The sequence below is a fragment of the Brachionichthys hirsutus genome, chromosome 17, assembly GCF_040956055.1.
Source record: "Brachionichthys hirsutus isolate HB-005 chromosome 17, CSIRO-AGI_Bhir_v1, whole genome shotgun sequence".
In the NCBI taxonomy this organism is placed as follows: domain Eukaryota; kingdom Metazoa; phylum Chordata; class Actinopteri; order Lophiiformes; family Brachionichthyidae; genus Brachionichthys; species Brachionichthys hirsutus.
The window spans coordinates 3,098,532-3,125,334 of NC_090913.1; the positions used below are offsets into that span (position 1 = coordinate 3,098,532).

General features: G+C 49.6%; 5 protein-coding genes and 1 non-coding gene across 6 annotated transcripts; 3 read left to right on the top strand and 3 right to left on the bottom strand.

Moving 5' to 3' along the window:
- Nucleotides 1-222: 222 nt before the first annotated feature.
- trnav-uac (transfer RNA valine (anticodon UAC)) lies at nucleotides 223-295 on the bottom strand. The gene has a single exon. It is a non-coding gene; the product is annotated as a tRNA-Val (tRNA).
- A 1,103-nt stretch (nucleotides 296-1,398) lies between these two features.
- Nucleotides 1,399-12,797, top strand: ccdc88aa (coiled-coil domain containing 88Aa). The gene is made up of 29 exons (XM_068750958.1): nucleotides 1,399-1,461; nucleotides 1,534-1,625; nucleotides 3,140-3,245; nucleotides 3,778-3,847; nucleotides 4,238-4,296; nucleotides 4,382-4,465; nucleotides 4,562-4,702; nucleotides 4,816-4,994; nucleotides 5,368-5,449; nucleotides 5,537-5,695; nucleotides 5,816-5,962; nucleotides 6,053-6,197; nucleotides 6,333-6,794; nucleotides 6,888-7,093; nucleotides 7,215-7,409; nucleotides 7,524-7,648; nucleotides 7,740-7,881; nucleotides 8,000-8,173; nucleotides 8,265-8,426; nucleotides 8,552-8,829; nucleotides 8,908-9,051; nucleotides 9,136-9,322; nucleotides 9,452-9,597; nucleotides 9,711-9,803; nucleotides 10,046-10,254; nucleotides 10,568-10,648; nucleotides 11,155-11,382; nucleotides 11,463-11,528; nucleotides 11,728-12,797. The coding sequence occupies exons 1-29, from the start codon at nucleotides 1,399-1,401 to the stop codon at nucleotides 12,795-12,797; spliced, it is 5,295 nt and encodes a 1,764-aa protein (XP_068607059.1).
- An 876-nt stretch (nucleotides 12,798-13,673) lies between these two features.
- Nucleotides 13,674-15,114, top strand: LOC137906916 (methyltransferase-like 26). The gene is made up of 6 exons (XM_068751215.1): nucleotides 13,674-13,959; nucleotides 14,090-14,252; nucleotides 14,472-14,531; nucleotides 14,619-14,686; nucleotides 14,764-14,842; nucleotides 14,922-15,114. The coding sequence occupies exons 1-6, from the start codon at nucleotides 13,766-13,768 to the stop codon at nucleotides 14,976-14,978; spliced, it is 621 nt and encodes a 206-aa protein (XP_068607316.1). The 5' UTR covers nucleotides 13,674-13,765; the 3' UTR covers nucleotides 14,979-15,114.
- A 182-nt stretch (nucleotides 15,115-15,296) lies between these two features.
- Nucleotides 15,297-17,310, bottom strand: wfikkn1 (WAP, follistatin/kazal, immunoglobulin, kunitz and netrin domain containing 1). The gene is made up of 2 exons (XM_068751250.1): nucleotides 17,044-17,310; nucleotides 15,297-16,951 (listed from the first exon to the last, which is right to left on the bottom strand). Exons 1-2 carry the CDS (start codon nucleotides 17,308-17,310, stop codon nucleotides 15,431-15,433), a joined length of 1,788 nt encoding a protein of 595 aa, XP_068607351.1. The 3' UTR covers nucleotides 15,297-15,430.
- A 2,277-nt stretch (nucleotides 17,311-19,587) lies between these two features.
- On the bottom strand, nucleotides 19,588-21,487 carry LOC137906588 (ras-related protein Rab-40C-like). Its single transcript, XM_068750875.1, has 6 exons — nucleotides 21,334-21,487; nucleotides 21,191-21,251; nucleotides 21,036-21,096; nucleotides 20,378-20,455; nucleotides 20,059-20,281; nucleotides 19,588-19,880 (listed from the first exon to the last, which is right to left on the bottom strand). The coding sequence occupies exons 1-6, from the start codon at nucleotides 21,485-21,487 to the stop codon at nucleotides 19,588-19,590; spliced, it is 870 nt and encodes a 289-aa protein (XP_068606976.1).
- A 1,178-nt stretch (nucleotides 21,488-22,665) lies between these two features.
- zp3c (zona pellucida glycoprotein 3c) lies at nucleotides 22,666-24,965 on the top strand. The gene is made up of 8 exons (XM_068750959.1): nucleotides 22,666-23,223; nucleotides 23,293-23,399; nucleotides 23,503-23,606; nucleotides 23,901-24,084; nucleotides 24,160-24,286; nucleotides 24,359-24,447; nucleotides 24,644-24,717; nucleotides 24,910-24,965. Exons 1-8 carry the CDS (start codon nucleotides 22,666-22,668, stop codon nucleotides 24,963-24,965), a joined length of 1,299 nt encoding a protein of 432 aa, XP_068607060.1.
- Nucleotides 24,966-26,803: the final 1,838 nt, after the last annotated feature.

Here is a 26,803-nt window from a genome sequence, read left to right on the forward strand (position 1 = left end):
TTGCTGACTGTTATATGAGCACGCTATGCTGCATGAAACCTGAAAGTAATATCCACATGGAAACTTCTTACTTGGACAAGTAATGTGCAAATTGAAGATGATGAATATATTTATTAGATAGAATGTTAGAGCAGTAGAAGTATAGTCAAACACCCTGTCTAAGAGGAACGCTTCAAATAAGCCCTTCCTTCGTCATGTTTCCGTTGAAAGCTCAAATTACAGTGGTTCCACCGGGGGTCGAACCCAGGACCTTCTGCGTGTAAAGCAGACATGATCTCCGCTACACTATGGAACCGGTTATAAAATTCTATGCCATAAAATGTGAAACGTAATTAAATCCAGAAAATACCTTGCATTAATATCACCCTATAAAGCACATTTATAGCATTTAATGATGATGCACAATTTCACTTTAAACTTGGTATTTTATACGCTTTTTGAATTTCTTCCGTGACGCATGCATGGCTTAAGCTTTACAGATTCAACAACATCTGTTCGTCATTGATTTAAAAGTCTCATCTCTGCACACAGCAGTGAATGAGTTTTTACGTTCACTAGATGGCGATACAGACTTTTTAGTCCCTCGCAAAAGTCCACTGCGCCTGTGAATAAAACGTTAAACAAAACTCAACATAGCCCCTAACAAGTTGGTCAGGGCCACAGAAGGAACTACAAAGAGGGATGCACTTATTATTTGAATTGTAGCTCTGAGTGTGTTTCTTTTTTCTTTTTTTTCACTGCAGTGTAAACAGAAAATTAAAATACTAAACTTGTAAATCTGGTCAAAGTTAATTTGCTCATGTGTCATTATTTATAGAATTCTATAAATCATTCAGGACAGTTTAAAGATGTTTTACTGCGCTGTAAATCTATTCACGGGTGTGATTCCAGTTATATTGCGCAAGGTGTCGCTATTCCACCATTTCAGGTGGCCAGTCAAAGTTTGACAGGGTGGGTTCGAAGGTTTCTGTAAACACTACGTTATCTATATATATATATATATAAAGTTCTGGTGTACTGCCTTAAACGAACCGTTTCTTACTTGTAAGTTTGTTTGTAAAATCGTATTACAGGAAACATCTCGACGAGAGATGCTGGGAGGAGGATTAGGCGCTGGAGGCTTCGCTCTGTGGGGGGGGGGTAAATGGGGGGGGGGGGGCTGACGCCAGATGCCTTTGCAGCAGAGAACCAAGGAAGATGTTATCGTCGCCGGACAAACTCTGCGCAGGACTCCGACCTCAAACTCGTGGATGCTGCAAGAGTCGGTAAATGGACCCGCAGCGCATCAGGATGAATGGATGACGCGCATCTGTGGAAGCGGCTCCCTTGTGAAGGGAATGTGGACGGCAGCCTGTCTGTGGCCTGTCCTGCTCGGAACAGCGCGGATACTCTGCTGAGATGGAAGGCGGCGCGTTCCTGCCCGCTCTGGATCAGTTCATGCTGAGTCCACTCGTCACTTGGGTGAGTAAAGAAGGACAGACTGGAGACGTGGAAGCTGGAGCCTCTCATCCGCGCTTATCTTTGCTGTTTTAGGTGAGGACATTCGTCCCGCATGAAAGGGGGATGCACTTGGACTTTCCTGATCTCATTGATGGCGTCATTCTGAATGACATAATGACGCAAATGTAAGTCACGTCATAGCAGAGGAATATTTGATATAGCATTTATCAGTAAGCCATGAAAACAGTGACGTTTATATGATAAAAGTTTGGTAGCATAGATACCCCCCCTTGTGTCATCTCCAGCTACTAATTACAGTTCAAGCTTATATAGTCTTCACACCAACACAACTGGCTTTGCCACTATAAAGGGAATTCTTCCATAACTTTCAATGCAACTTCCTCTTTATTTAAAACTTATGATGTAGAAGTCTCAAAATCCCGAAAGGCCAAGTGTATCAAATATGATTTAAACTAAAGGGTTCAGTATCATTTCTAGGCAGTGACTTTATAAATGGGCATTTATAAATGAGCCTCATGAACTACAAAGCCTGCCTTCTGGAGCAGATGTTCCATCTAAGATGTGAAGATGGAGACACATCTGGTCTGGAGGAGAGAAAGATCCATCTTTATTACTGAAGCAGGAAGTAAAGGAGCAACGAGAGGAAACAACGTTGCAGGAGAATCATGGAGCCCTTTGAACCGTTTGCTCTTCACTACGGTGGAAACAAAGTAACTAAATGAACCGAGCTAGTGCAGAACATTAGAGATACAGTCATAGGTGTGAGAAGTAGGACACACACACACACACACACACAAACAAATTGACCCCAGAGAAACACCAATATGTGGAATATCTGTTCAGCATATTGCAACATTTTATATGTAATCAATTGGACCCATCAAATTAGGAAAATTCATGAAATATGAAGTGAAAAAAAAAGTTCACTATTATTTTTTGAATGACAAACATTGAATGTAGTGAAATTGACCCCAAAGATTTAGCGGTCATGATTTGGTTGCGTTATGTTCTCGGCCATTATCCTCACCCTTGACGAACAATCATTTATGGCATTTTGTGACAGGTCAAATGCCTGAAAGCTAACGTTTATTTTAGGCCCTCATTCGGGATAAAAACGACAAATGAGACAGAGTCCCACACGGAAGATGAAAATGTGCAAAGAAAGGGTTAAAGAATTATGAGCTAATACCCGTAGATAAAGTTGTCTAGTCTTCCAATGTCGACAGTATCTGTTCGTCCCATTTATCGACCAGAGTCACAATAACCAGCTCGAAATGCCAAAGAATGCCGCGCTAAGAAGAGGGACAGAGGCGGGCTAATCTGGATTGGTCGACCCCCCCCCCCCCCCCCCGGGATTAGGGCCTTATTGCTGGTGTGTGCTGGCATTGAGACACAGATGGCAGACATGATGAAGGACAGATCAGAACAAACAGCAGAGGCAGCGTAAAAGACGTGATGCGCATGAGTTCATTTCTCAAAATTCTAATTTCGACTACGACCCCAGACCAGAGCCAACGGTTCAACGTCCAGCTAACGTGGGTGTAAAAAGCCCAGTTTGTAGTCTGGAAGGAAATGACATCACAAAAGATAGAGCTTCTTTTGAGTCCATTCCACGCACAGCCCTATATTTAGTTGTAAAGAGCAAAACTGTGAAATAAAACCGGCTTTATGTTGTCAGAAATCCCACGGCGACGCCTCAGGGTGCAAACAAAGCGAGCAGGGATGCAAATCAGAGGACCCAGAACCTGAAGTTCCTCGTCCAGCAAATCAAGACATACTATCTGGTGAGTTTTGTGCTTTCATCGCACACCGGCTCATGCGTGCACATCCTGACTGTTGGCTGCGTCTGCAGTCCGACAGATCAACGAGTTCTTCCTAAGACGCTTGCCCTAAATATCCACCGTGTGCATCTGTGTTATCGGCACAGATGTGCGGTTAGAGCGCAGCAGAGAACATGGATGGAGTCAGATTTAGATTCCCCGATGAGTAAGGCCGGTTTGATCTGTTGAACTCGCTTCAGATCACAACAAAATCAATGCATGCTCAGTTCTGGGTTCATGTCTTGTTTAAAACGTGAAATCTGTGTCACTTTCAGTGTAATTTAAAATGTGAAAAATAAAAACATCTCGCAGTCAACTGTTGCTTTCCTTGCAAATGGGAATTGGTTAATAGTTTCCTGAACCAAAGTCGTTATAGGAGATATGATCACTGTTACACCCTGCGCACACACACACACACACGGCCTAAAACCTGCTTATCTTCCCTTTTCTCGACCCTTCTCACCGTGCTTCCCTTCGCCCCCCCCCCCCCCCCCAGGATAATCTGAGACAATTAATCCTGATTCCTCTACCGAACGTGTTGCTGCTCGGCAGGACTCCTTACTGTGGTAAGCTCTTTCAATGGAAGCTCGGAGCATTCCTCGCCTCTCCTCTCTCTCTCGGATATACAAAGTCGGTACATGTTTGACTGACTGATTCCTCTGTTTGCTGATACTCAATAAGAACTGCATTGATTTGCTATAATTAAAATGACATTAGCATTTATAAAAGCTTTTTTCAGCACTGACTTCGGTGATATGATAATCTCAGACCATTTAAATTCATTCGGTTTGACAACCTCACAGGCTTGCGATTGAGAAGCTTTAGCGAGTGGTGACCCAAATTCACTTCTCGATTTTATTTAAATCCGTCCCATCGACCCCCCCGCTCCCACCCCCGCTGCTTCAGTCTGATTGATTTTATTTTAGATAACAAACTTTCCTATTTATTTCCCACAGAGCAAAGTCTGGAGGAAATAAAGAAGATTCTGCTGCTGCTCTTAGGATGTGCCGTCCAGGTAAAACCGGCGGCAGCCTCATGGAAATCTGAGCCTGCGTGCAGCAGCCATGGAGATCTGAACCCTTTGACCTTTCTCTGTCCAGTGTGAGAAGAAAGACGGCTACATCCAGAGGATCCAGACGCTAAACTTTGAAACCAAAGCTGCCATAGCTGCACATATTCAGCAGGTAGCCAGCCGACTGTGAAATGATGCGCTGTCACGTGCACGCGTTATTGTGGATACGGTATGCCATGTGTTCGCCGTCCCTTTGCATGTTTGCCAGCTGACCCACAGCCAGGAGAGCATGCTGGATCTTCAGTGGTTGGAGTCCAGCGAGGTGAGCCCAGACGAGTTGGGGGTCGTGGCACGGAGCATGGCCACACACCTGAGACACCTGCTGGACCAGAGGGACGCGTGCCACCAGGTACAGTCGGTTCTTTCTACATCCATCCTGTTTAAAATAAGAGCGTGCTGCCATGTGAAAAGAAAGCTGCACTTGTGCGTGACGGTCTGGCAAATGTAATGTCTCTGCTTCAGACTTTAGCAGAACTAATGCAGGAAAAGGAGGGTGTGGCTAGCTTGGTCAGCAGCCCCTCCGGCCTGCATGCCGCCGGCTACTCTCCCAGCATGCAGCAGCAGCAGGCGGGGGCTCAGCAGCACCTGGCGGTGGAGCTGGCCGACTCCAAGGCCAAGATCAGACGACTGCGACAAGAGCTGTGAGCACGGACGGGTCGCGAATGCATCGCGTTTCATCTAGAGAGAGAGAGAGAGAGAGAGAGAGAGAGAGAGAGAGATGCCCTGGGGATTTTGCCCCACATTGCAGCCTTTTTGGCAGGATCCATGATTGTGCACCACCGCTGACCCACATTACCTCTGAATTTCAGCAGAGACTCACACACACACACACACACAAGCAAAGACAATGTAACTTGTGGGTCTACGCGTCAGTCATGAACGACCCCGGCCTTAGACGCGTCGTGTTTAAAAGTAAATGTTACCCAGCTTTAGTTTTTCCCAGAGGCATCTGCTCGTCAGGAGTCTTAGCATCTATAACCGTCCCTCCTGCTGGCCTTCTCTGATCACCGCCAGAGAGGAGAAGAGCGAGCAGATGCTGGACTGCAGACACGAGTTGGAGAACATGGAGGCAGAGCTGAAGAGGATTCAGCAGGAGGTCTGAAGTAGAGACACCCAGATGTCATCTCCTTCGCATGGCGACACACAGCAATCCTGTTCATGCCTCTGTCTGAACCTCCACCAGAACGCCCAGCTGCTTGGAGATGCCCGTGCCGCCCGGACCTACCGAGATGAGCTGGATGCCCTGAGAGAGAGAGCCGTTAAGGCGGACAAGCTGGAGATCGAAGTGGGACGCTACCGGGACCAGCTGCACAAGATGGAGTTCTACAAGATTAAAGTGGAGGTTGGGAACATCGCAAACCTGCGGATTTGGATTATGTGTGCTTTGAATTCAGGAAATCAGTGATTGCTCTGAAAGGAACGTGAAAGATGGCGAGCGTGTAACTCTGTGTCTGCGTTTCAGGAGCTAAAGGAGGATAACCGGGTGCTGCAGGAGACCAAAGAGGTGCTGGAGGATCAGTTGGCAGGATGGAGGGCACGCCTGGATAACATCCATCACCTGGAGAAGCACAATCTGCAGCTGGCGGCGCAGGTCCATGGCATGGAGCAGGTCAAACACCAATGCAGCTCAACTCGTGGACCGGGCGCTCCTCGAATCAGTCCCCATGCATTCGCTGATGCGTTGTGTCTTCCCCTGCAGGAGAGGGAGTCGGATGGGAGGCGCATCGAGGAGTTGCAGAACGACAACCTGGTTCTTTGTTTGGCTCAGAGGAGGAGCATGGAGGAGTCCCAGCTTCTGGGCTGGGAGTTAGAGCAGCTCGCCAACACCGCGGAGGACTCCCAGGGTGAGAGCTGCTGATCCAGTTAGAGGACGAAGTTCCTGGGGGTTAGGAGAGAAAGAAAATCAATTCCCAATATGACTGTATGTAGCTACATCTGTGCACACCCTGAATCAGCTGCCATGCTGTGTCTGCGTAAAGGTCAGCAGACTCTGAGCGAGGAGGTGAGCGAGAGGACCCTGAGTCGGATGCTGAAGCTGGAGATGGAGAATCAAAGACTCTTGAGGAGCCTAGAGGAACTCAGAGCTGCCGCCACCAACAGCAGCACAAAACCCGATCGGGTGATCGCCGCGTTTCAACACTCCTGCTCGGATGTAGAACGCCACAGTAATGCACCGCTGGAGCATGGAGACGGGGAACATCGTTTCAAAGGGCCCGTGTCTGAACTGGAGGACTCAGAGAGCAATCACGCCGAGCTCCGGCGCTTTGTGGAATCACACGATCGCCCCCCCGTTGGGTCCACGAGCAGCAGTCCCTGCCGTGATGGCATCCTGACGACACGTTCCTCTTCCTATGCCAGCAAGCACAGACAGCGGCTGGAGGACAAATGCAGGGCCCTGGACACAGCTAAGCAGCGTCTGCAGATCTCCCTGGATAGCGCTGGTAATTCTGTGGATCAAGGAAATGCCAGAGGTTCAAGCAATCATGCAATTATGTGTTTATTTACACTTGCTTCTTCTTCCTTCATTCCAATAGACCGGAAAGTTCTGCGCTTGGAGGCGGAGGTTCAGGAGCTGGAGGCGGAGAACCAGAGTTTGCAATCCTCTTTAGAGGAACTTCGGATCCTTGCAAGACGCCTGGAACAACTGGAGACGGAGAAGAAAAGCCTGGAACAGGAAACCACAGTCCTCGAGAGGGAGAAGAGGCAGCTGGAGAAAGAAAATCGACGTCTCCGCCAGCAGGTAGATCGGCCCGTCTGCGAAGGGCGAGGGCTTTAGTTGCTAAGCAAAGCTGAGATCGGCTTTGGGAGACTTACATCGCTCTTGAGTCAATTGGCTGTTGTCCTGCTTTTCATTCTTTCAGGCTGAAATTCAGGAGGCGAGCTTAGACAGCAGCAACGTCTGCATGGCCACCCTGGAGAAGGAGATGCGCTTTCTGGTGAAGGAGGCGGAGGGGCTGAGGGAGACAGCGGAGCGGGTCAGAGGTCTCGAGGGAGACAACAGAGAACTGACCGAGCAAGCCGCTACGAACCAGAGGACCCTGGCCACTCTCAGAGAGGTGACGTTAGGACGGTTCTGGATGTCGAACTTCCAAACATGTCATTCAATGCATTTCATTGTGACCCTTTAAGAAAGTTGTAGTGAACCGGGTATTTATAATGGCCATCTTTAGGAGCTGGTGAATGAGAAGCTGAAGATCCAGCAGAGGGACAATGAACTTGAGAGGACGGCCCACGAAATGGAAACAAAGTGCACGGAAAGCACGCAGCAGGATGGGCACGAGGCCCCGGAGAGCAGGTACTGACACACTTGCGTGGATCCCATCCTTTCATTTTGGGTCATGCTGCGATGGCACAGTGTGTAGAAAAGTCCCTTCTTTGATTTGCAGAAGGTTCAAGTTGCTCGAGTCGGAGCTGGAATCGTCTCTGAAGCAATCGCTTCAGATTAAAGAGGACAAGATGGCCGCTTTGGGGGCTCGTCTGCAGGAATCCATCAACCGGAACCGGCAGCTGTGCCAAGAGCTCAAAACCGTAAGTCGAGTCCTGAAGTTGTTCTTCTGAGGAGGGCTGTTGGGGGGGGGGTCGTGTCTGATATAAATGTTCTGTAGGTCTGCACAGACCTGAATGTGTGATCCCTTTGAGCCCACAGGTCAAGATGAGCTTTGAGGCTTTCCAACAGAGACGGGAGGAAGAGCTGACATCACCAAGTCCCGCCCCACCGAGAGAGACTGGCGGGACGATGAGCGAATGGTTGCGTGAAAGCCAGGAGGCCACCAAGGAACTGCTGAGGCTCAAAGACCGTCTCATTGAAGTGGAGCGGAATGTCCGTGGCGTCAAATGCGGACGGTGGAAACGGTGAAAAAGAAACATCTGTGGTTGTTAAAATGTCCTCTTCCCGTCTCTTTCCCCCCCAGAATGCAACGCTAGAGGCGGAGTGCCAGGCTATGCAAGGCCAGCTGAAGCAGCTCGAGAGTCAGTCTGACAGTCAGCAGGCTCAGATCCTCGCTCTGCAGAGGCAGACCGCTTCCCTGCAGGAGAGCAACACCGCCCTGCAGAAACACAACGCGAGCCTGCAGGTGCCCTCACGACACGCACGACGCATTTAACACCTGTTGGGTTGTTCTCGGAGGCCCGTAAGCCTGTGCACGCGCGCACCGTGCACTGGAAGGCCATTAATAAACCGGCTCCCTGTGGTCTCAAGGTAGAGAAATCCACCCTGAACTCGCAGAGCGCCTCCCTCATGGCCCAGAATGCTCAGCTACAGCAGCAGCGGTCGGGAACAGAGGGCGAACGGGACATCGCCATACGGGAACGAGAAGAGCTCCGCGCCGTTTACGAGCAACTGTTAAGAGATCACGAGAGGATGGTGGCGCTGCACGAATGCCAGGCCATGGAGGACGAGGCTCTGATGGGGAAGCACGGCTTTTTGAAAAGCGCCCATCGCACGCTGGAGCTGGAGCATCGCACGCTGCAGGACAGGTAGGCGGGAGAGGAGGCCGCCAAAAGCCGGGCCGTGTTGCTGGATTAGCCTGCGTTAGTGTCGGCGGTGTGTTTAAGGTACAACAGCCTGTTGCAGCAGCGAGCGAGGCTGGAGGACCTGGAGAAAGCCCTGAAGGAGGAGCAGATAGGGATGGCGGTGGAGAAAGAACAGCACAGATCCACCGCTGCCGAATGCTGCAGGCTCCGCGACGAGAAGGACCGGTGAGGGGAGGGGGCAAACCCAACAAGGCAACGATGACGCTCGTGCATCGACGACCGACAACGCCGTGCCTATTTATTTTAAAGGCTCGACCAGGCGCACCATCAGCTCCTCAACGACAACGAGTCGTTGACAACGGATCACAAGCAGCTGAAGAGCCAGCTCAACGAGGCCAAGCTCAAGCACACCTGGCTGGAGGCGGACGTCTCCAAGCTCCAGACGGAGTTTCAGCATCTGGACATCGCCTCCACCAAGCTCACAAACCAGTGTGAGGTACTGACACGAGGCAGGGGGCTATTAGTGCATCTCGCTTTCTTTTTATTGCATATTATCTTCAGCCCCGCCCGCTGGGAAAAAAATCTCTTCAGCTGCATCAGCTTAATTGTACCGTGTGACGTTTAGCTGCTGAAGCAGCTGAAGGGGAACTTGGAGGAGGAAAATCGCCACCTGCTTGGCCAGATTGAGACGCTGATGCTGCAGAACCGGACCCTGTTGGAGCAGAGCATGGAGAGCAAGGACCTGTTTCACGTTGAAGAGCGACAGTATATGTAAGGAAATCGTTACGCACCCGATTCAGGACGACAAAAGCCTGCAGCAGACCCGCAGCTATCGTTCTAACTGATGATTGACCCCCCCCCTCCCCCGTCCTTTTTCCGCTCAGTGACAAACTTCATAATTTGAGGCGGCAGAAGGAGAAGCTGGAGGAGAAGATAATGGAGCAGTACAAGTTCCATGAGCCATCGCTCCCTCGCAGGTGACATAACTACGACGGGTCAAGTTCAAACGCAGTTATTTGATCATTATTCTCTCTTCTCAGTCCCGTCTGTAATAAAAATAAGCATTATTCTCCTCCTCCGTGTGGCGGGAGAAGTTTATCCATGATATAAATCTGTTGTTTTTCTCTTCACCAACTTGGAAATAAGAAAAGCTTTTTCCCGCTCCACAAAGGATGGCCGGCTTTCCATCTTATTGTGTTCTGGGTTTCCCCTTCCACAGACAGGGCAACTGGATTGCTCTGAAACTGAAGAAGCTTATTAAACCCGGTATCCGTGAAGATGGACCCGAATGCCCGCCCACATCCAGGAGCTCGCCACAGGCCCCTGGTGCTGATCGCGACAACAGCACCTCCGCCAGCTCAGTTGGAGCTCATGGAGGCTCGTCGTCCGCCGCAGCAGGTGACGCCGTCTCACCCCGACTAGACGGCAGTGAGTACGACCTTCCGGAATTCACCGTGTCCGACTGATTTAGAGGAACAAGTCTCTTCACAGTTTTTTCAGCGCGTGTGTGTGTGTGTCAGAAGCATCGGTGTTCTTGATGCATGATGTGTGTGTGAAACGTTCCTCAACAGAGGAATGTTATCCCTGCCGTTCTCTCTTGCTGATGCATTTTTCATTCCGCTTGTCTTTTCCTTCCCTCTGTGCCCTCCGCTCTTGTTCCTCGCATCCCGTTCTCTGTTTGCGACCTTCCCTTTTTTTCCCCCCCCCCGCCTCCCTTGTGGCTACATTTGCTGTTAAACAGCCGCTTTGAAAATGTTTCCCCACATGAGGAAAAGGCTGAAGGACAAAGACAAAGCCAAGTCCCTCTTCCGACGTTCCATGCGTAAGACAAACTGTCGTATATCCTCACCTTGACTGCAGCCGTTCATTTCACGGCTCTCTTAGCACCAACGCTAAGTGACAACTTGCTTCACCATCTTCCACATAACAACAAAATAGCTCAGGATTATTCCCTGTCTACAGGGATGCTTCCCAGCTGATGTAAATGTTGGATTTGTGTCCATCAAATCCTCATTTATCAGCACAAATATACAATTATTCAATGTGATATTCCAGCTTTAGGCATCTGCACCAGTTGTCTGTGTGGTATTTTGTGAATACAGTTAAAAATAAATAAGTGCTGCATTGCATGAGCTCAGGCCTGGCAGCAACCGGCTGCAGTGTGGAGAAACATTTTAGACTATTGTACGGGCCATGGAAGAAAACCATCCCTATTTCTGCATTCTCCAACCAACAGAACAAAATGACCTCCTGGTCTCCGTGACTATTTCCCCTGTTTGCACCCGTCCCTCATCATCATCATCATCATTCCACTTTTTCCAAATTCAGCCGTAAGCAGCTCGGCGTGCCCGTCAACCCTGTCCCAGGACGAGCAGTGGGCGGGCAGCTCAGAGCGCCCGGAAGGCTCGGAGGCCGACGTGGACGAGGGCAGCGGGAGCCCGCTGACCTCATCCCTCACCTCATCCGTCTTTTCCACCATCAATCATCCCACCGCTCCACCATTTGACAACATCGCCACCAACACTGCTCCGGATGCTTCTGAGCTTTGGCTGCCAGGTAGATGCATTCATTAGACCCTGATCCGTTAGAAGTGGCAGTCACTAAAAACCACTCATCTCCCATTGTATGCCCCACAGACAAAGATTCTCATGATAGCACCATGCCATCTGGCTTTGAGGACAACGAGGAGCTTCAGAATTGTGGTAAGACCCTCCTGGGACCCGTTTAGGGGATTCAGCGAGCATACAGATGCATTACCAGCGCAGGAATTAGACTAAATCCATCAAATCGCAATCATGACCTTGTTTTGCATTAATCTCTGCTGACCGCAGATGTCACAGAAAGACTCTGCTGCCCCCTATTGGTCATCAAGAATGTGACTGTACAGTGATCTCTTCCCAGGGCTGAACGGTGCCCAGAGTCGGGCCCAAAGTGAGAGCAGCGGCGAGTTCAACGTGAGCATGAAAAATGAGCCATGGTCAAACGGCAGCAGCCCGGGGCTGCAGCCGCCATCACGCCGTTCCTCCTCCTACCAGCAACCAGGCGATACCTCCACGGCCCAGCACACGGTCAAGCTGCAGCGCAAGGAGAACGGGGCCTCGACCACGCTCAACGCCAGCAGTCAGAACTCCGATATCCGGTTTACACCAAAACAGAAAGACTCCGGGCCCGCTGAGGAATTCTGGCTCACAAGGGGTGCCAAGAGCTTCCGGAGAGGATCAAGAGGGAAGGTGGCACTGCAGCATTCGTTAGAATCAGGAGGCACAGTAAATATGAGCCCAGGGCTCAGTGGAATGAATGCAAAATCAAGCTCCAGCAAAGGTGACTCGACCCAAGCCTTACATCACCCCCCTATCACGGTGCTATATGTTCAGGGTAAATCTTCCTCCATGTCTGGCTGCCTCAACTGCTTCTCCACGCCTTTAGAGAAAGACGGGCGACTGAAAGGGCCCAAAGATCTCCCCCGAGCCAGCAGTGTCATTTCCACAGCCGAGGGGTCATCCCGACGTTCCAGTTTAAACAGCAACTGCAGGGCGATGGTTAAGACTGCCCCGCCCTCCGTCCAGGTTTCGGGAGGGAGACTCAGCCATGAGGAAACAACGACCCACCAGCAGCCAGAACCGGACATCGGTAGCAGTGAGCCTGAGTGTTCCCCTCCAGTCAAACCTCCCAGAGACCCAACAGTTGCTGTTCCCTCAGACGAGCCCAAGCCCCCGGTGCAGGAGTCGCTTTTCGACCCCTCGTTTGCTTTCGATTCTGTCTTCTCAAACACGATCTTCAGTGACTCTCTGGTGGCATCCACCACCGGTCTGGGGGCTCCTCCTAATGACCAGACTTTCCTCAATCCAGCCTTGGAGCAGAACTGTCCACTTGAGAGCCCAAAGTCTCCTCCGAAACTATCGGCAGCACTGCACGGCATCGAAAACGACTACGGACGGGATGCAGGTGGGCTGGAGATGAAGGGCGAGTAGCGTGAAAGTCGCTACCACGTCAGAGTGTTGGCAGCTTTCTCACACATTGATATTCATGGTTTTATTGACAGAGTCTTCCTTTCTATTCTCGTTGTCTTCTCTTGCACAAATGCTGTTCGGTATAAGCGCTGTGTGGTGAGATATCCTCGTCCTTTCGTTGAAAACCTAACTGGTGTTGTAGGTTTGTGTGCCTCTACCACACTTTCAATCTTGTTATGTGAGGAAAAAAAAGTAATTCCTGCTATTTCTATTTATGTATTTAGATTTAAATGTATTAGAGGTTTGCTGCGCCTGTTAGATTTAAACTTGAGCCCAGAGGAATGTGTATATTTTCTACGGGTTGATGTGTACCTAACATATTTCCTTTAAATAAATAAACCGTGTTTCTGCACGCTTCCATTTTAATTATTTTTTTCGCTGTTAAAGTGTAAATACGGAAGCCTGACTCCGCCCACAGCTCCGCCTTTCTGTAACGAGATAAAGTAAACAATTTATTATCATTGTTGTGACATGTCATAATAATACCGGAAGGAAAAGGTTTTGTTTTTGTTTTTAATTTAGCGAAAACGCTATGTATATTGAATTGCTGGGTCCCAAAAGACGGGAGATATAAGAATCTCTGCGATACTATTGGAGCAACGTCACACGCCCGACGTCGAACGAAGCCAATCAGAAGAGAAACGTGGGTTATGGCATTACCATAGTAGGACTATTGAGCGCCCCCCTCCGTCAGACAGATGTTCGATTAGAATATATGTGGTACTATTGGATCAGGGCAACATGTTGTCATCGGGCTAAGCCAATCAGAGGGAGCGAAGGATGGATCACGGCGTCGCCATAGTAGCTTCGTTGCACTCGCCGTGCGTACACAGCAAACATCTCGTGATTGACGTGAAGTTGTTCTCCCGGTCTTGACGCGCTCCACCGTGTACGGTTTAACGGGACAGCTTCAGCCGGGGCTTCGCAGGATGTTGAACGTCGCCGCCGCGGACAGGAACAAGGAGCCCATCCTGGCCGTCCTCCGGGAGAGCGTCAGCGTCAAGAAGCCCCTGCAGGCCCTGGAGATCTCCTCCGGGACCGGGCAGCATGTCGCGTACTTCGCGCAGGCCCTCCAGAACATCATCTGGCAACCATCGGAGTACGAGCACCAGTACCTGCACAGGTAGGGAGCCCCGGCAGGGGGCGCGACGCGGGGTTACGTCAGGTGATCGATCCGGATCCGGAGGCGGTTTACCACACCGGTGCGCGGCGCTGCGGATGATCCCACGCGTGTCTTTTGTTTCCACTCTCAGCATAGAAGCGCACCGAGCCCACTACCACCTGCACACGGTGAAGCCCGCCATCCACCTGGACGTTTCTCTGCCCCATCAGTGCTGGGAAGGGATCCAGCCGGAGAGCTTCGACCTGGTGGTCAACATCAACATGATCCACATCACCACCATGGCGTGCACGGAGGTAGGGCGGCGCAAAGGTGCGTTTGCATCGCTGACGTCATAACCAGAAAAATCGTGTGTGTAAAAAAATCAACAAGGTTCACGCACGGAGACGATGAAGGGTTTTTAATCGTCACATTTCTGTTTTATTCTGCGTGCTTCCGCTCCAATTAGATTTTTATTCAATGAAGAAAACGCATTTACGTCTTTTTAAATCCGTCTTATTCCTGTTGTCTCCGAGGGTTTATTCAAAGGGGCTGCAGCAGTTCTGAAGCCGCGGGGTCTTCTGTTGACGTATGGCGTAAGTGGGGGGGGACATGCACCAACCGAATCTAAATATTAAAGTATACATATGCATACTTTAATATTACACTATTATCGCCCGCAGCCCTACGGAGTGAACGGGCAGATCACCCCTCAGAGTAACGTCGACTTTGACCACAGCCTACGACGCAGGTAAAGTGCTTCCTGCCTCGCGGCGCCCCGTTGCTGCGACCAGGAGACGGTAAGCTGTGTATTCTGTGATCCGACAGTAACCCGGAGTGGGGGCTCCGGGACATCGCCCTCCTCAGATCCATTGGGCAAGCCAGCGGTTTATTCTTGGAGAAGATCGTACGTAAAACGTCTCACCTGAGCAGCCGAGGACGGACGTCCGTCCCTTCTTCTAATGTGAAATGTTTTTTTCCGCTAGGCGGAGATGCCGTCAAACAACAAGTGTCTTCTGTTCAGGCGCGAGAGTTTGGTGTGAAGACGGCGGCGCCTCGGCTTCCACGCCAAGCTCAGACGCATCGCCGAGTTTTCCAGAACTGATATTTGAGGAATGCCGAACATTCTGTTTTATTCTAGTATCTATTCTTCTGTATTGTACGCCTGAGTAAAGTAAATAATGCTCAAATACATGTCGTTTGTGTCCGTTTACTCTGATGCCGACGCCTTTTTAGGGATCCAAGTATGACCGGGACAGCAGAAGTACTTTGCAGAGAGTAATTTAATATGCAATTGAATGAATTAGATCTTGGAAAAAAACTGATATAAAATATCAATATGTCATTAATATAAGGTGGTACAATGCCATCAATGTAATCAAATAAATGCGTAAAAGAATGCCTGCAGTATTTGGCAACACGTTTTGTCCTCTGAAGGAGTTGCCGTTAATGGCTGCAGCCTCACCGCCGACCCTCCGCCGAGCCTCGGAGACTTTCACGACGCGTCGCAGCTGCTTTTGTTCACGGCGTCGCGCAGCTTCTTGAGTCTGCGTTCGGTTACGGCTCGCACGTAGCTGTCGGAGTGCAGGACGGCCACCCCGTCCCGCACGACACCCATGACCAGCAACGGGGTTTCCTCCAGGGTGATGTTGGGACAGGGACAGCTCCAGTCTATCTTGGCAATAGTCACCTCAAGGTGTTTGGTATTAAAGAAAGTCAGGCCCATCTTTTCATCCCTCAGCACCTCCTCCAAGCTGAAGCGGGCCAGCCCGGAGTCCAGATCTTCCACCAGCTCTGTCAGGCGTCCCACAATGGCGAAGTCACTCCGGCACAAGCTGGGCACCATTTTCCCCTTTGCCCGACAGGTCCGGCAAGGTTTCTTTTTGGGTTGTGGACAGTTTGCCTCGCATTCCTTCTGGGTGTGGAAGCTGTTGGCGTTTCCTTGGCAGCCGCCGTAGGCGAAGGCTTGGCACTTCTTCATGAGGGGACTCCAGGCCCAACGCGGCTCCCAGGCTTTGCAGGGCCCCTGGACGGCGGGCAGGGAGCAGACGCCCGCCCCTTCTCTCTGACAGGAGGCCTTGCACTCCTCGTAAGTCTCAAATCGGTTGCGGCTGTCGTCGCAGCCGCCGTTGCTGAAGGCCAGGCAGGAGCCCAGGCCGGCGTCGTAATGCCAGTCCACGTGCCGCTCGCTGCTGCACGCCCTCAGGTCCACTTCGGCCAGGCAGTCCGCCGGCGAGAATGGCCGCCCCATCGGCATCTCGGGATCTTCAGAGAAGTCGGCGGCGGCCCGGCGGATGACGGACAACGGGTAGTCGGCGTGAAGTATTCCCACGGAATTCCGCGCAATGCAGGTGTAGATTCCCGTGTCCCACACCTGCGCGTTGTAAATGACCAGCTGCCCGATGTTGGTGATGACCACGTTGCCGTACATCTGGTCAGGCCTCATGACCAGACGTTCACGCCGTTCGTTCTGCTTCTCCCAAGTGACGTCGGGTCCGGGGAACCCGATGGCGTCACAGTGGAAGCTGACCGTGCCTCCGGCGTAGACGGACTGATGGCGAGGGTTGGAGTGCAAGGTTGGGGGCATCGGGTCTCCGCGGGAGGACGTAGGGGTGGGGTTGGCTGTCGTGTCCCGAGGCAGCGGACTGGTGTGAGGCCCGGCCAGATAGAACCGGCAGGCGACCACTCCCAGCGTCACCCCGCGGACGCAGGCCTCGGCGTCCATGTAGCAGCGGTTGAAGTAGGTGAGTCCGTCCGACGCGCAGGTGAAGTTGGGTTCCTTCTCACACCGGCCCTGGCATTTACAGATGGGCTGTCCGTCCCAGATGTCGCACACCGCCCCCTGCTGGCTGCATATGAAGCCTTCACAGGTGGCAGTGGAAGAGTGGGGGTCGTTCCCTGTGCCCCCACCCTGCCCATCGTCTGCTCGGGCAGGGGTGCCGTCAGAGAAACGCGCCGCCACGCAGCTGCTCAGGCCGCACACGTTGGTGCAGCATTTCTCGAAAGCAGCACAGTCCTGCGCAGACAGACACAATCAGGGTGAAATGGAGGGACACACGGAATCCGCGGAGAATGATTGGGAGGAGCGCGGAGGGAAATCTACAGCACCTCGTCCACGTCGCACTCGCGCTCGCAGGTGCTTTGCGCGTCGACCCACAGATTGGAATTCAGCTTGTTGGGACAGAAGCCTCCGTGTTTAACTTTAGGCTCGGTCACACTCGCGGTCAAAGACAGTCGGGGAAACTGGCAAAGTAAAATCATCAAGAAATACGCACGCATCCATCTAAATGGTCGTTTGTGTGCGCTCGGGCCGTCGTGCCCACTTTGATCCTTAATGCATCCATCATCCAACAGCAGAAGAGGGACTTTATACATTATTGCCGTTTCGCACGAGTCGTCCACCGAATAAATCCATTCCTCGTTTTGTTCTTCGGCTCCGGAATAAGCGCGCTGTGGATTTTGGATGTGGCTGTCCGTTTTGTGCGCAAACATGAAACCGATTGGCTGAGTGCGGAGCGGAAAGTGGCGGCGATCCCGGAAGAATGAGACGAGTCTCCACGAGCTGAGCATCCAGTGAGCAAAAACGAAAAAAAACAGCGACGCGTTTAAAACGCCATTTCAGGGAAATAATCGACGCGATGATCGAAACGTGCCGCGACGGGCAAAGTCTCGTTCACAGTGTCGGAGAAAGAGGGAGCACCAGCCTCTCGGGGTGTGGATGGAGGTGGGGGGCAGCCCCTCTGACCCCCCCCCCCCCCCCCCCCCCCCCCGTGTCTGAAACTCCATGCGCTGAGCAACTGCACAAACATAGTAAAACTACCGCCGGGTGGGCGGCGGGGGGGGGGTCTGGCGACCGTGCGCTGCAGCGTTCTATGAGCCAGACAGTTTAAATCACACATAAAGTAGAGCGCTGCCGGTCAGCGTCCCAGCGTCTTTACGCGGGATCCGTGCGTAAAACTGTTACAAGTCGCACGGAATGCGAGGCGGAGAACGCGCAGCCCGGACACCGGGCGTGTCGGAACGCGTCTCGCTAAACTTGTTTACGTCCTTCTTGTCTAGACGACGTGGGCCGGTCCACCAGCGTCCACGCTCACTCCACGGTCAGGTGGGAGACGCGTGGACGCGCCGCGCTCTCAATAGCGCGCGTCTCATCTTTGTCCCGGCGCAGCTCCGGGGCGATGAGAAGCAGAAGCCCTCGCCTTTTCACTGGCAGTGAACCCCGCAACCTTTGGATGACTTTTGACCGAGCCGCATTCATGTGATAAAACTTATCCAAGACGGGCCAATACCGAGAGAGCTGCTAATCAATTCAGCCCCCCCCCCCCCCCTAATGGGGGTTTATTGCACTCAGACCCCCAAGAGGCCCTGGGCTGGACAAAGGGTGCAGAAATATTCCCACAACTTACGCAGCAGCCCTGATAATAGCTTGCATGACGCATCTCTGTGACGCGCGTAAAACACGCACCGTGCGTGTTAATGTTCGGCCTGTTCAATGTTAAAGTGAACACTGTGGGAAATAGCTAAATAGTACGGGGGGGGGGGGGGGGGGGGCAAGAATGTGCTTATTATCATTGTAATAAAGGGACACAATCACTTCTGTTCAAATTTAACAAGACTTTTTGTGCTTTTTATGAAATCTTTGACACAATCGATACACAAATGAATGAACAGGTTTAAAAGAAGAAGAATAAAGACGCATCATGTGACAGGAAGCCTCCCTCAATAAAAGTATTACATCACTTAAACACCTCTGATTCTGCACAGAAAAGTAGACGAAACCCGGTTTACATTCACAAATACACAGCGTGTGCATGAAATCCAATCAGCTTTCCAATTCCTACAAAGTAGCACGATTCAGCCATTTCTGAAGGCACAATCCGTCCGTCCGAGTCCGGGAAGGGCTTCCTCACGACGACAAAGGGTCAGGAGATTTAAATGAATCATGATGTCAGCAGCTAAAATCACATGAAGCAACGGGACGAACAACAAATTAAGATTGAGAGGCCATAATGGTTTTAAAACTTTTTCAAAATCCAGACGAGACTGATCCACTCGACTTTGCTAAAAAAAAAAAAAAACGGATAACTCCTCCGGGCCGGTTCATGCTCGTCTATCTTGAGAAACGAGGAGTTTGTCTTTAAAACATTGGTTTGAGTTCTAATTAAATAGCGTTAAAATAGCAAAGGGGCATTTTTCTACAGCAGACAAAGGGCATAAGACACACGAATACATCGTACGCCGTTTGTAAAGCCGCTCGAGAACCACATTCAAGACACAAGAAGCTCAAGGCGCTCCTCTCCGACATCGCCCACCAAACACACGCTGCGACGAGCACATGCAGTATATTTACAGCTTCAAGTCACTTTAAATACATTTAAAAAAAAAAAAAAAAACCTTTCCGAGATAGAAAAGAGCAAAATGTGGCTCCCTCCACCCGTTTGTAGTGTTAACAGGCGAGTGATAAGCTCTGATTCTCATGTTATTCCCAAGGAAACCTTCTTCGCCTTCGGTTAAAGACAAGCAAGGAGAAAGAACAGAAGCCAAACCGACATTCCGAGACGGTTTGCGGTGGTCAATGCGAAGCCGTAGCCCCCCACCCTCTCCTGTGCCACCCCTACGAACGTTAGTGCTGGCCTTTCGCCTGGTCCTTCACTACGAGATCTTACAGTTCCCTTTAGAGGACGTCGAGCTCTTCGGAGGACTCTGCGGCGGCCGGAAGGACTTCGAACGCTTGAGGCTGTTGCCTTTGCTCCCACCGCCGCTTCCCGCTGGACTGTTGGCCACGGAGTAGGAGCGTCCGTGCATCATCACCGCGTTCATGCCGTTGGCCATTGAGAAGGACTTGAGGTGGGACTTTATGGCCACGGGGAGGGGCAGCTTATCGATGAGGTGAACCGGGGTGCAGGAGACGATCGAACGGCAGCACAGGTCTTGAAGCCCGAAGACTGCGGAGGAAGAAAAGGGAATGTGGATGCGGATGCCACGTCCGGCACGGCGAGAAAACGCTCAAAGGTTTCCACACACGGAAATCGACATTTTGAAATGTAAACACGCTACGGCGTACGGATTCGCAAAGGAGTAAACGGCAGCCGACAGAATTGGTTAAACCACGAACCGGCATACCTTTGCTGGGCCGCCAGAATTTCTCCATTCCGTGCCTCATCAGCACGATGCGAGAAAGTTCCGTGAAAGACTCGACGACGTTGAAGTTGCACAGCGGACTGACTTCGAAGAAAGTCATGCTGTTCTTCTCCGCGTAAGCCCTCGCCTGCTCCGTGGGCACCTGCCGCTTGAAGGCGAGGTGAAGCCTGTTGCCCACCAGGATCCTGGGCACGCCGGGGGCATGCTGGCGGAGACGGGGGGGGGGGGGGGGGTGTTTCAAAATGTTTCAGCCACGTCCATGTCACGAAGAAAAGGATCTTTTATTGAGGAACGCGTTTACCTCGTCGATTTCCCGGATCCAGCGGTCGATGCCGTCGAACGACCAGACGTTAGTGATGTCATAGACGAGCAGGATGCCCTGTCCGAATAAAGTCACACATGTTCACGTATATTAAACTGCCCAGCCCCCCCAAAAAAAGTCACACACAATTATTTTTGTTAGGCTGCCTTAATTAAGCTTTGAGTACAGAAGATGCCACCATCTCTCTCTCTCTCTCTCTCTCTCTCAGAACCTAATGAGCACTAAATCTTGTATTGATGATGGGCGATCCGGTCCCTCCATGTAAATCCTGAGTCAGCACATCCTAAAGATTCTCAAAGGTTTGGATTTTGTGCTGGCCTTGTCTTTCTGAGGCGACCCCAGATCAGAACTCTGCCCCCCATAGGATGGGACGGTAACACGAAGGACGCATCTCCTCTTACCCTGATGTGCCCATCACTCTGGAACGGGGTAAATCTCGACTCAGACCACACGACCGTTATTCCATTGCTCTCGAGTCTCAATCTTTATGTTGACCTTTTTTTTTTTACTCACTGATTTCTTAAGGTTACACAACCGTTGAGTCAAAATCCATGGACTTCTCTTGACACTGGTTCTGTGGAAATGTTCTGACGCAAACCGTTTTCTATAAAGGGAAAATCTCCCAAACTGCCCTCACCTGTGCTCCACGAGAGTAAGACCTGAAAATGGTGCAGAATCTTCCTTGCCCTGATGTATCCCTGTTGAAGACAGAGACACACAACACGGCTATGTGATTACAACACGATGTTTATCAATCGCTCAAAGTCCTTTAGTGTCAGCAGCAACACTTACCACAACTCTAATTTCACTCTTCTCCCATCCAGCAGAATCGTTGTGGTCTTGTAATCAATCCCTGAGGTCACATTAGATGAGTTAATGTTGGTCAGTCTCCGGTTTCTAATGTATTTAGAGCAAAAACAGAGAGAGCTACTCACCACTGCTGTACGGATAGGGAGACTCTACTGATCCGTCTTGCAAACTATCCAATATTTCTCCCTTTCCGACATCGCTGTCTCCAACTAAGAGGAATTTCAGTAGGTAATCGTAGCTCTTAACAGGACTCGTCTGGGTCCCCATCACCCCACGCATTGGATCCGGATCAGAGAGCTTTGTAAGCTCGCCAGACGTCCCCACCAGTGGTAGCTAAACAGTATGGAACCCGCAACTAGCTCTCCTTTAACACGTTAAATAATCTAATACCACTGAATTTTGTCAAATAAGAATTTAGTTTCGCTCTTCTGCACCGCTAGGATAAGACTAGCATGAACATTCCCAATCAAAGCAAGCTTAACAAGCTGCTAGCATGCTAGCTACTAGCTACTAGCTATCCAGTAAAAGCGACAGCGTATTCCACCAATCACTGATTATACACGCCAATAAAGAGGCCGATTGATCACAAAAAAGCAATAATCTACTAACTAAAATACAACTGCATCAATTTATCGACAGGACAAGAGCCAGAAAGTGACATTCAGCTTGCGACTACAACGCCTACTACGAGTGGACGGTGTTGGCACTTCCGGGTTGCAGCGTCATTGGGTTCGTCATATCCGGGTATCGGTGCGAAATGAAAGAAATAAAATGTTAGCAGTTTCTCGATTTATTCGCCACATTTTCTAGCGCAAGTGGACAAAATAATAAATAATCTGTGAATGTTATCGAGGAAATTAATTTAAGACTCTCATCAATATCTGCGAATACGTGGGTGCAATTTTGCCTGACTTTAATAACAGTTGCTCAGGGAGTACACTCTAAAAAAATAACCTTTATACTAGTAATACTAGTAAATAGACCTATGTACCGTCCAAAAAATTAATCAAACTTCTGTGGTCCTTTCTTTGGTAAAACTATCGTGAAAAATTCAGTAACTTCCTTATGCAGATAAGTTCAACCACATACAAGCTACCACTAGTTTTACACTGATACGGTACATGGAAATGTATTGCTACTCCTATACTTTCAACATACTAACTCACAAAAACAACACATGTCCTTTTTATCATCTTGTCTTGTAAAACAATATGCTTATTCGCCTTATGCTGTGACTAAACTACACTTTGCGAGCCCGCACCAGTGGCTGACGAGGTGTAGCTTGTTGAGATTGATTATTATGATCACCTGTCATTGGGTGGGCTTTATTAGCATTTGCAGCAGCTGTGTGAATTCTCTCATGTTAGAATAATAAATAAAAGGAGGTGGGAGAGCCAGGAGAAACGCCGCTGTCATACCTGATGTGTTGAAGTGGGAATTCAGCCGCTGGAGTGAAAATGACATTGATGCATGTTTGCTTTTTATTTTTGCTGTTTTGTCTTGCCCATGGCTTTCACTCTAAAAGGGGAGCTGGTCCTGGCTTGTTTGTACGAAAGCCTGTAGTAGAGTGGAAGAGAATGGAGACACTGATAGGTGAAGAAATGAAAGAAGACCCTTTACCCAAATCCCGAGTCTGGAGAAGTGGCCCGAGTGGTGGATCCTCAAAACCCGAAGCGAGGATAGTTCCTGAGTATGTGACTGTCTCGGCATCCGATGATCACAGAGAGGCTTTCAAGCCAGAAAGGGGTGCCAGACCGCTCCCTGACACGATCAGGGAAATGCTACTTGGCACGAACATCACTCCTACTGTCACGGAGAAACCAACAACTGGAAATGGGGTCGTTGAAATCCTGTGCCATATCGACCGGATGTATGTGAGAATCAGGAGAAAGATTTTTCAGACTAGGGAAGCGTACAAATATTTGAAACTCGGCTCCTGCCCTGTTAACCAAGGCAGCAAAGAACATTACTATCTTCTGTATCTTCTGACAACAGACTGCAGCTTCACTCAGCAGGTTAGTAAAGGTGTTCATTTCAGTAATCCACGTTTTCTTCTCCATCCTGATATGCTCTTTTTGTTCCAGAGCAATATAGATGATGTGCTGATTGGCAACGTGCTCCACTATGATCCACCTGGTCCTGTTTTAAGGGAATTATCATTTAACATTCCCCTGCAGTGCAAATTTCCCAGGTAAATAACCGGTTTAAAGTTTACCGGATTGTGAAAATGTCAGTTTATTTTGGCTACCGGCAGTGTTACCGTGACCTGAACGCCGACCTTATTTGACTTGCAGGTATTTTCACTCCTTCAAAGTTGGCTTCCGTCCCATGCTGCAGGGAGGCACAGTCTTCAAAGCGCTGCAAGCGATAACCAGCTTTATACTCGCTCCTCAAGATGGTAAATTTGCTTAAAGCAAATGTTCTCTTTGTGTTTGGGGGGGGGGCTGCTGGTTCATTTGAGTTCACCTGTATATGACCCAAATGTTCATAACTTAATTTCACAACAGGAGCATACATTCCTTTAAATGTATGCTTAAAAAAATGTACTGCATGTAATCATGAGTGCACTGGGAGTACTTTGTGACTGCATTCTAATATTGCCACCAACTCCACTGGGGATCCACACAAAATAAATTTAAGACTGGATTTCTTAACAGTCATAAGAGGTCTTATATTTCTCCCTTGCACGCAGCCTCCGGGAACGAAATCTCCAGTGACCAATCCTACACCTTAGGCCAGGCGATGTATTTTGAAGCCAAGCAGCCTAATGGTACAACAACATCTGGAGATCAGAGGCTTTACATCGACAAGTGCTTCATGACTGCCTCCCTGAACCCCGGTTCGGCTCCTAAATATACAGTAATCGACAAACGAGGGTAATGACAAACTCAGAATAGATGCACATATTACATGTGTCTTTTGGCAGTAAAGGTGAATTTCTCTCATTGCAGCTGCATGATTGATGCCGAGGTGACGGACCAGTCAAAATTCCATGATGGCCCCTCCAAGATGATCCAGAAATTCAGTGTGGGGTCCTTCGTTTTTAAAGACAGGGCTTCCATTTCCGCTTTACCGCAGGTATTGTTAAGAACAAGAGCGACAGATTTAAAGCGTTTGTGCGTCGATATTGAAATTTGATACCTTTTTCAGCAACTCTACATGCACTGTGAAATGTCCGTGGGGGACGTGACTCCAACGCAGAGTTCCAAGGCTTGCAATTACGACCTAGAAACCCAAATGTGAGTCTGGCTCAGGTAAAGTGTCACAGGTAGGGGGGGGCGGAGTTCCTTCCTGAAAGATCTGTCAGCTGAAACGTTTGAGACCAATACTCGAAGCATTCACAGCATTTGGCTACATTTCAGAATTTGCGCTTTTGATTTGATCACCATAACGCCCCACTGAATTTTCAAGGTGCGCTAACGCTAATGAACTTAGGTGGAAGGAGCTATACGGCGATTCCTCTGTGTGCACCTGTTGTGAATCCACCTGCTCATCGGCACAGCCCAAAGGTACTCTTCCCTTTTCTATTTACACCTGTTGAAGGATAAAGCGATTGTTCTGTATGACCTTCATGGCTTAATGCCACAGGGCATCGGGAAATGCAAGAGGTATTATGAACAAGAATCATTGATCACAGAACGTTAAGTTGTGCAATGACTGATGCTAAACGTTTGCAACTGATTTGAATTTTGTTTCAACAGCTTCCAGGAATATAATCTCCAGTCCATCTTGGAAGGTTGACCTCCGCAGCACTTAGTCCGGAGAACTGACCTGGACGGACATGAAGATGCCTATTGGAAGTGCAATGATTAAAATGCCTCCATGGAAATGAGCGGAATTTTAAATAAATCAAGATCTTGTACTTGGCACTGCTGCAAAGCTTTTCTGTTGCCACAGACCTTAGCTCGGAGTGAGCAGATTAAAAATCAGAATTTGGAACACCCACTCAACTCGCGTCACTGATCAAGGTAGATGTGTATCAGCATGTCGGCATTTCTCAACAACTCCTGGAAATGGATCACAGCATTTCTGTAGACTCAGTTATGCACCACAAGGGGCTGGAAGAGATTCGCCGCCTTGGCTTGAGGCAATGCAGCAGGGACAGCAATAATTTGCTGAGTCAAAGGGTTCCAGATGAGAGCGTGGAGCAGCAGTTTCTTTTCGAGGCTCTCCTCCATGAAGTTCAGCAAGTCCCGTAACCAACTCGCCATGTCACTGGGTTTCCAAGGCGATGGGTTTGTGGTGAGAAGCAGATGCATCAATGCCATTCTGAAATGAAAATCTTTCAGAGCGCAACGTTCTGAAAGTGCCGTTTGTTTCTTGTGAAGGGAAAGTGCTATTTCAGGCACCTGACTCTGGCAGGGGTTTTCAGGCAGCCGTTTAGACAAGCGCCCCAAGAGTCTGCCTTTGTAGTCTGTCATGGAGAGAGTGCAGGAAGTGTCAAAATCCGTGGTGCGGGGAGTAACGAAGAAATGAGAGCATTCCGTCGCAGACATCCGGAACTTCCATTTGGGCGTTCTCGGGCCCAAAGGGAAGACGGGCCAAAGATGGATTGGTCTCTAGAGTTAGCCCTTGCTTCTCCTCGGGCTCTTCTGGATTTTGTTGTCTTACCAGGCTTCTAAAAGAGCTGTTAATTCGGACCGCTTCTCTCTGGTGTATTTCTGATGTCTTCCGGCAAGTCTTGGGTTTGCTTAGCATCAGCATGTGGAGGCGACGGATTTTTGTACATTTGGAATACTTTCCACATCATCCTTGGATCTTATATTGTTGGTATGTGTTCCTTCCTCATCCGAAGGTGCCAGTTCATGGTCCATTCTAAGTTCTCTCTTAATCATATTAATATTTAAAAATGAGGGAAACATGTGGAAAGATATTAAGAAGAAGCAGGAAACTAACCTTCCGCAGCCACAAACTTCGTGATCTCATCCTAATTTCGTTGCAGGTTGTATTTCATAACTTGTTTCCTGCGTACTCTGCCCATGTGTTCTGCTGTGATATTCTCCGGTGCAATACAGGAAACCCGACACGCAGCCTGCGTGCCTGTAAGTTGAAAGGCAAACTCCGACTCGTCTCAAAGTAACCGTTTGTCTGTCACGGAATGAATATCACAGTTTAAATGACAAAACTGTGCAGGCTTATGATTACAGCACATTCTGAAGGAGCCGCTGATCTCGGGCTTTTGTTAAAAGCTATACAAATGAAAACCATTCAAACCCTCATCTTAGCTTCTAACTGGTTGGTCAAGTTCTAACTGATTCAGTGGTTGCAGTTCAAAGCGCTGGGGGAAGTTTCATAAAAAAAAAAACCCCTTTCAGACTAAATCATTGTATTTGCATGTGAAAAGCTTTTGTCTTTTGCTTTATTGATTCTGATTTAAATGTAAGTACGGGGTGTCCATAAAGTCTCTTTACAAATGAAAAACACTATTACAAAAGCACCATTAGCTGCACGAAGCACATCGTGTTTGATTTCATTTCCTGCCATGTTTGCTGTTGCATAGCCTCATCAATGGTTGCAATGGTGTCACTGATCTTTTGCCTTAGGTCGGTGATCTCCCTTTGTTCCAATCACAATATCCTAAACACAACCCCTGCA

Coding starts and splice junctions, on each gene's coding strand:
- LOC137906588 (XM_068750875.1), bottom strand. CDS start 21,487: ATGCGTGGGGTGATGGGGACCCAGACGAGTCCTGTTAAGAGCTACGAT. Junction 21,252..21,333: donor TCCCTATCCGTACAGCAGTG/GTGAGTAGCTCT, acceptor ATGTGACCTCAG/GGATTGATTACAAGACCACA. Junction 21,097..21,190: donor AGAGTGAAATTAGAGTTGTG/GTAAGTGTTGCT, acceptor TGTCTTCAACAG/GGATACATCAGGGCAAGGAA.
- LOC137906916 (XM_068751215.1), top strand. CDS start 13,766: ATGTTGAACGTCGCCGCCGCGGACAGGAACAAGGAGCCCATCCTGGCC. Junction 14,253..14,471: donor CCACCATGGCGTGCACGGAG/GTAGGGCGGCGC, acceptor GTTGTCTCCGAG/GGTTTATTCAAAGGGGCTGC. Junction 14,687..14,763: donor GACCACAGCCTACGACGCAG/GTAAAGTGCTTC, acceptor GTGATCCGACAG/TAACCCGGAGTGGGGGCTCC.
- zp3c (XM_068750959.1), top strand. CDS start 22,666: ATGACATTGATGCATGTTTGCTTTTTATTTTTGCTGTTTTGTCTTGCC. Junction 23,607..23,900: donor TATACTCGCTCCTCAAGATG/GTAAATTTGCTT, acceptor CCTTGCACGCAG/CCTCCGGGAACGAAATCTCC. Junction 24,287..24,358: donor CCATTTCCGCTTTACCGCAG/GTATTGTTAAGA, acceptor TACCTTTTTCAG/CAACTCTACATGCACTGTGA.
- ccdc88aa (XM_068750958.1), top strand. CDS start 1,399: ATGGAAGGCGGCGCGTTCCTGCCCGCTCTGGATCAGTTCATGCTGAGT. Junction 3,848..4,237: donor CGGCAGGACTCCTTACTGTG/GTAAGCTCTTTC, acceptor TATTTCCCACAG/AGCAAAGTCTGGAGGAAATA. Junction 4,466..4,561: donor TAGCTGCACATATTCAGCAG/GTAGCCAGCCGA, acceptor CATGTTTGCCAG/CTGACCCACAGCCAGGAGAG.
- wfikkn1 (XM_068751250.1), bottom strand. CDS start 17,310: ATGTATAAAGTCCCTCTTCTGCTGTTGGATGATGGATGCATTAAGGAT. Junction 16,952..17,043: donor GCGAGTGCGACGTGGACGAG/GTGCTGTAGATT, acceptor CTGTCTGCGCAG/GACTGTGCTGCTTTCGAGAA.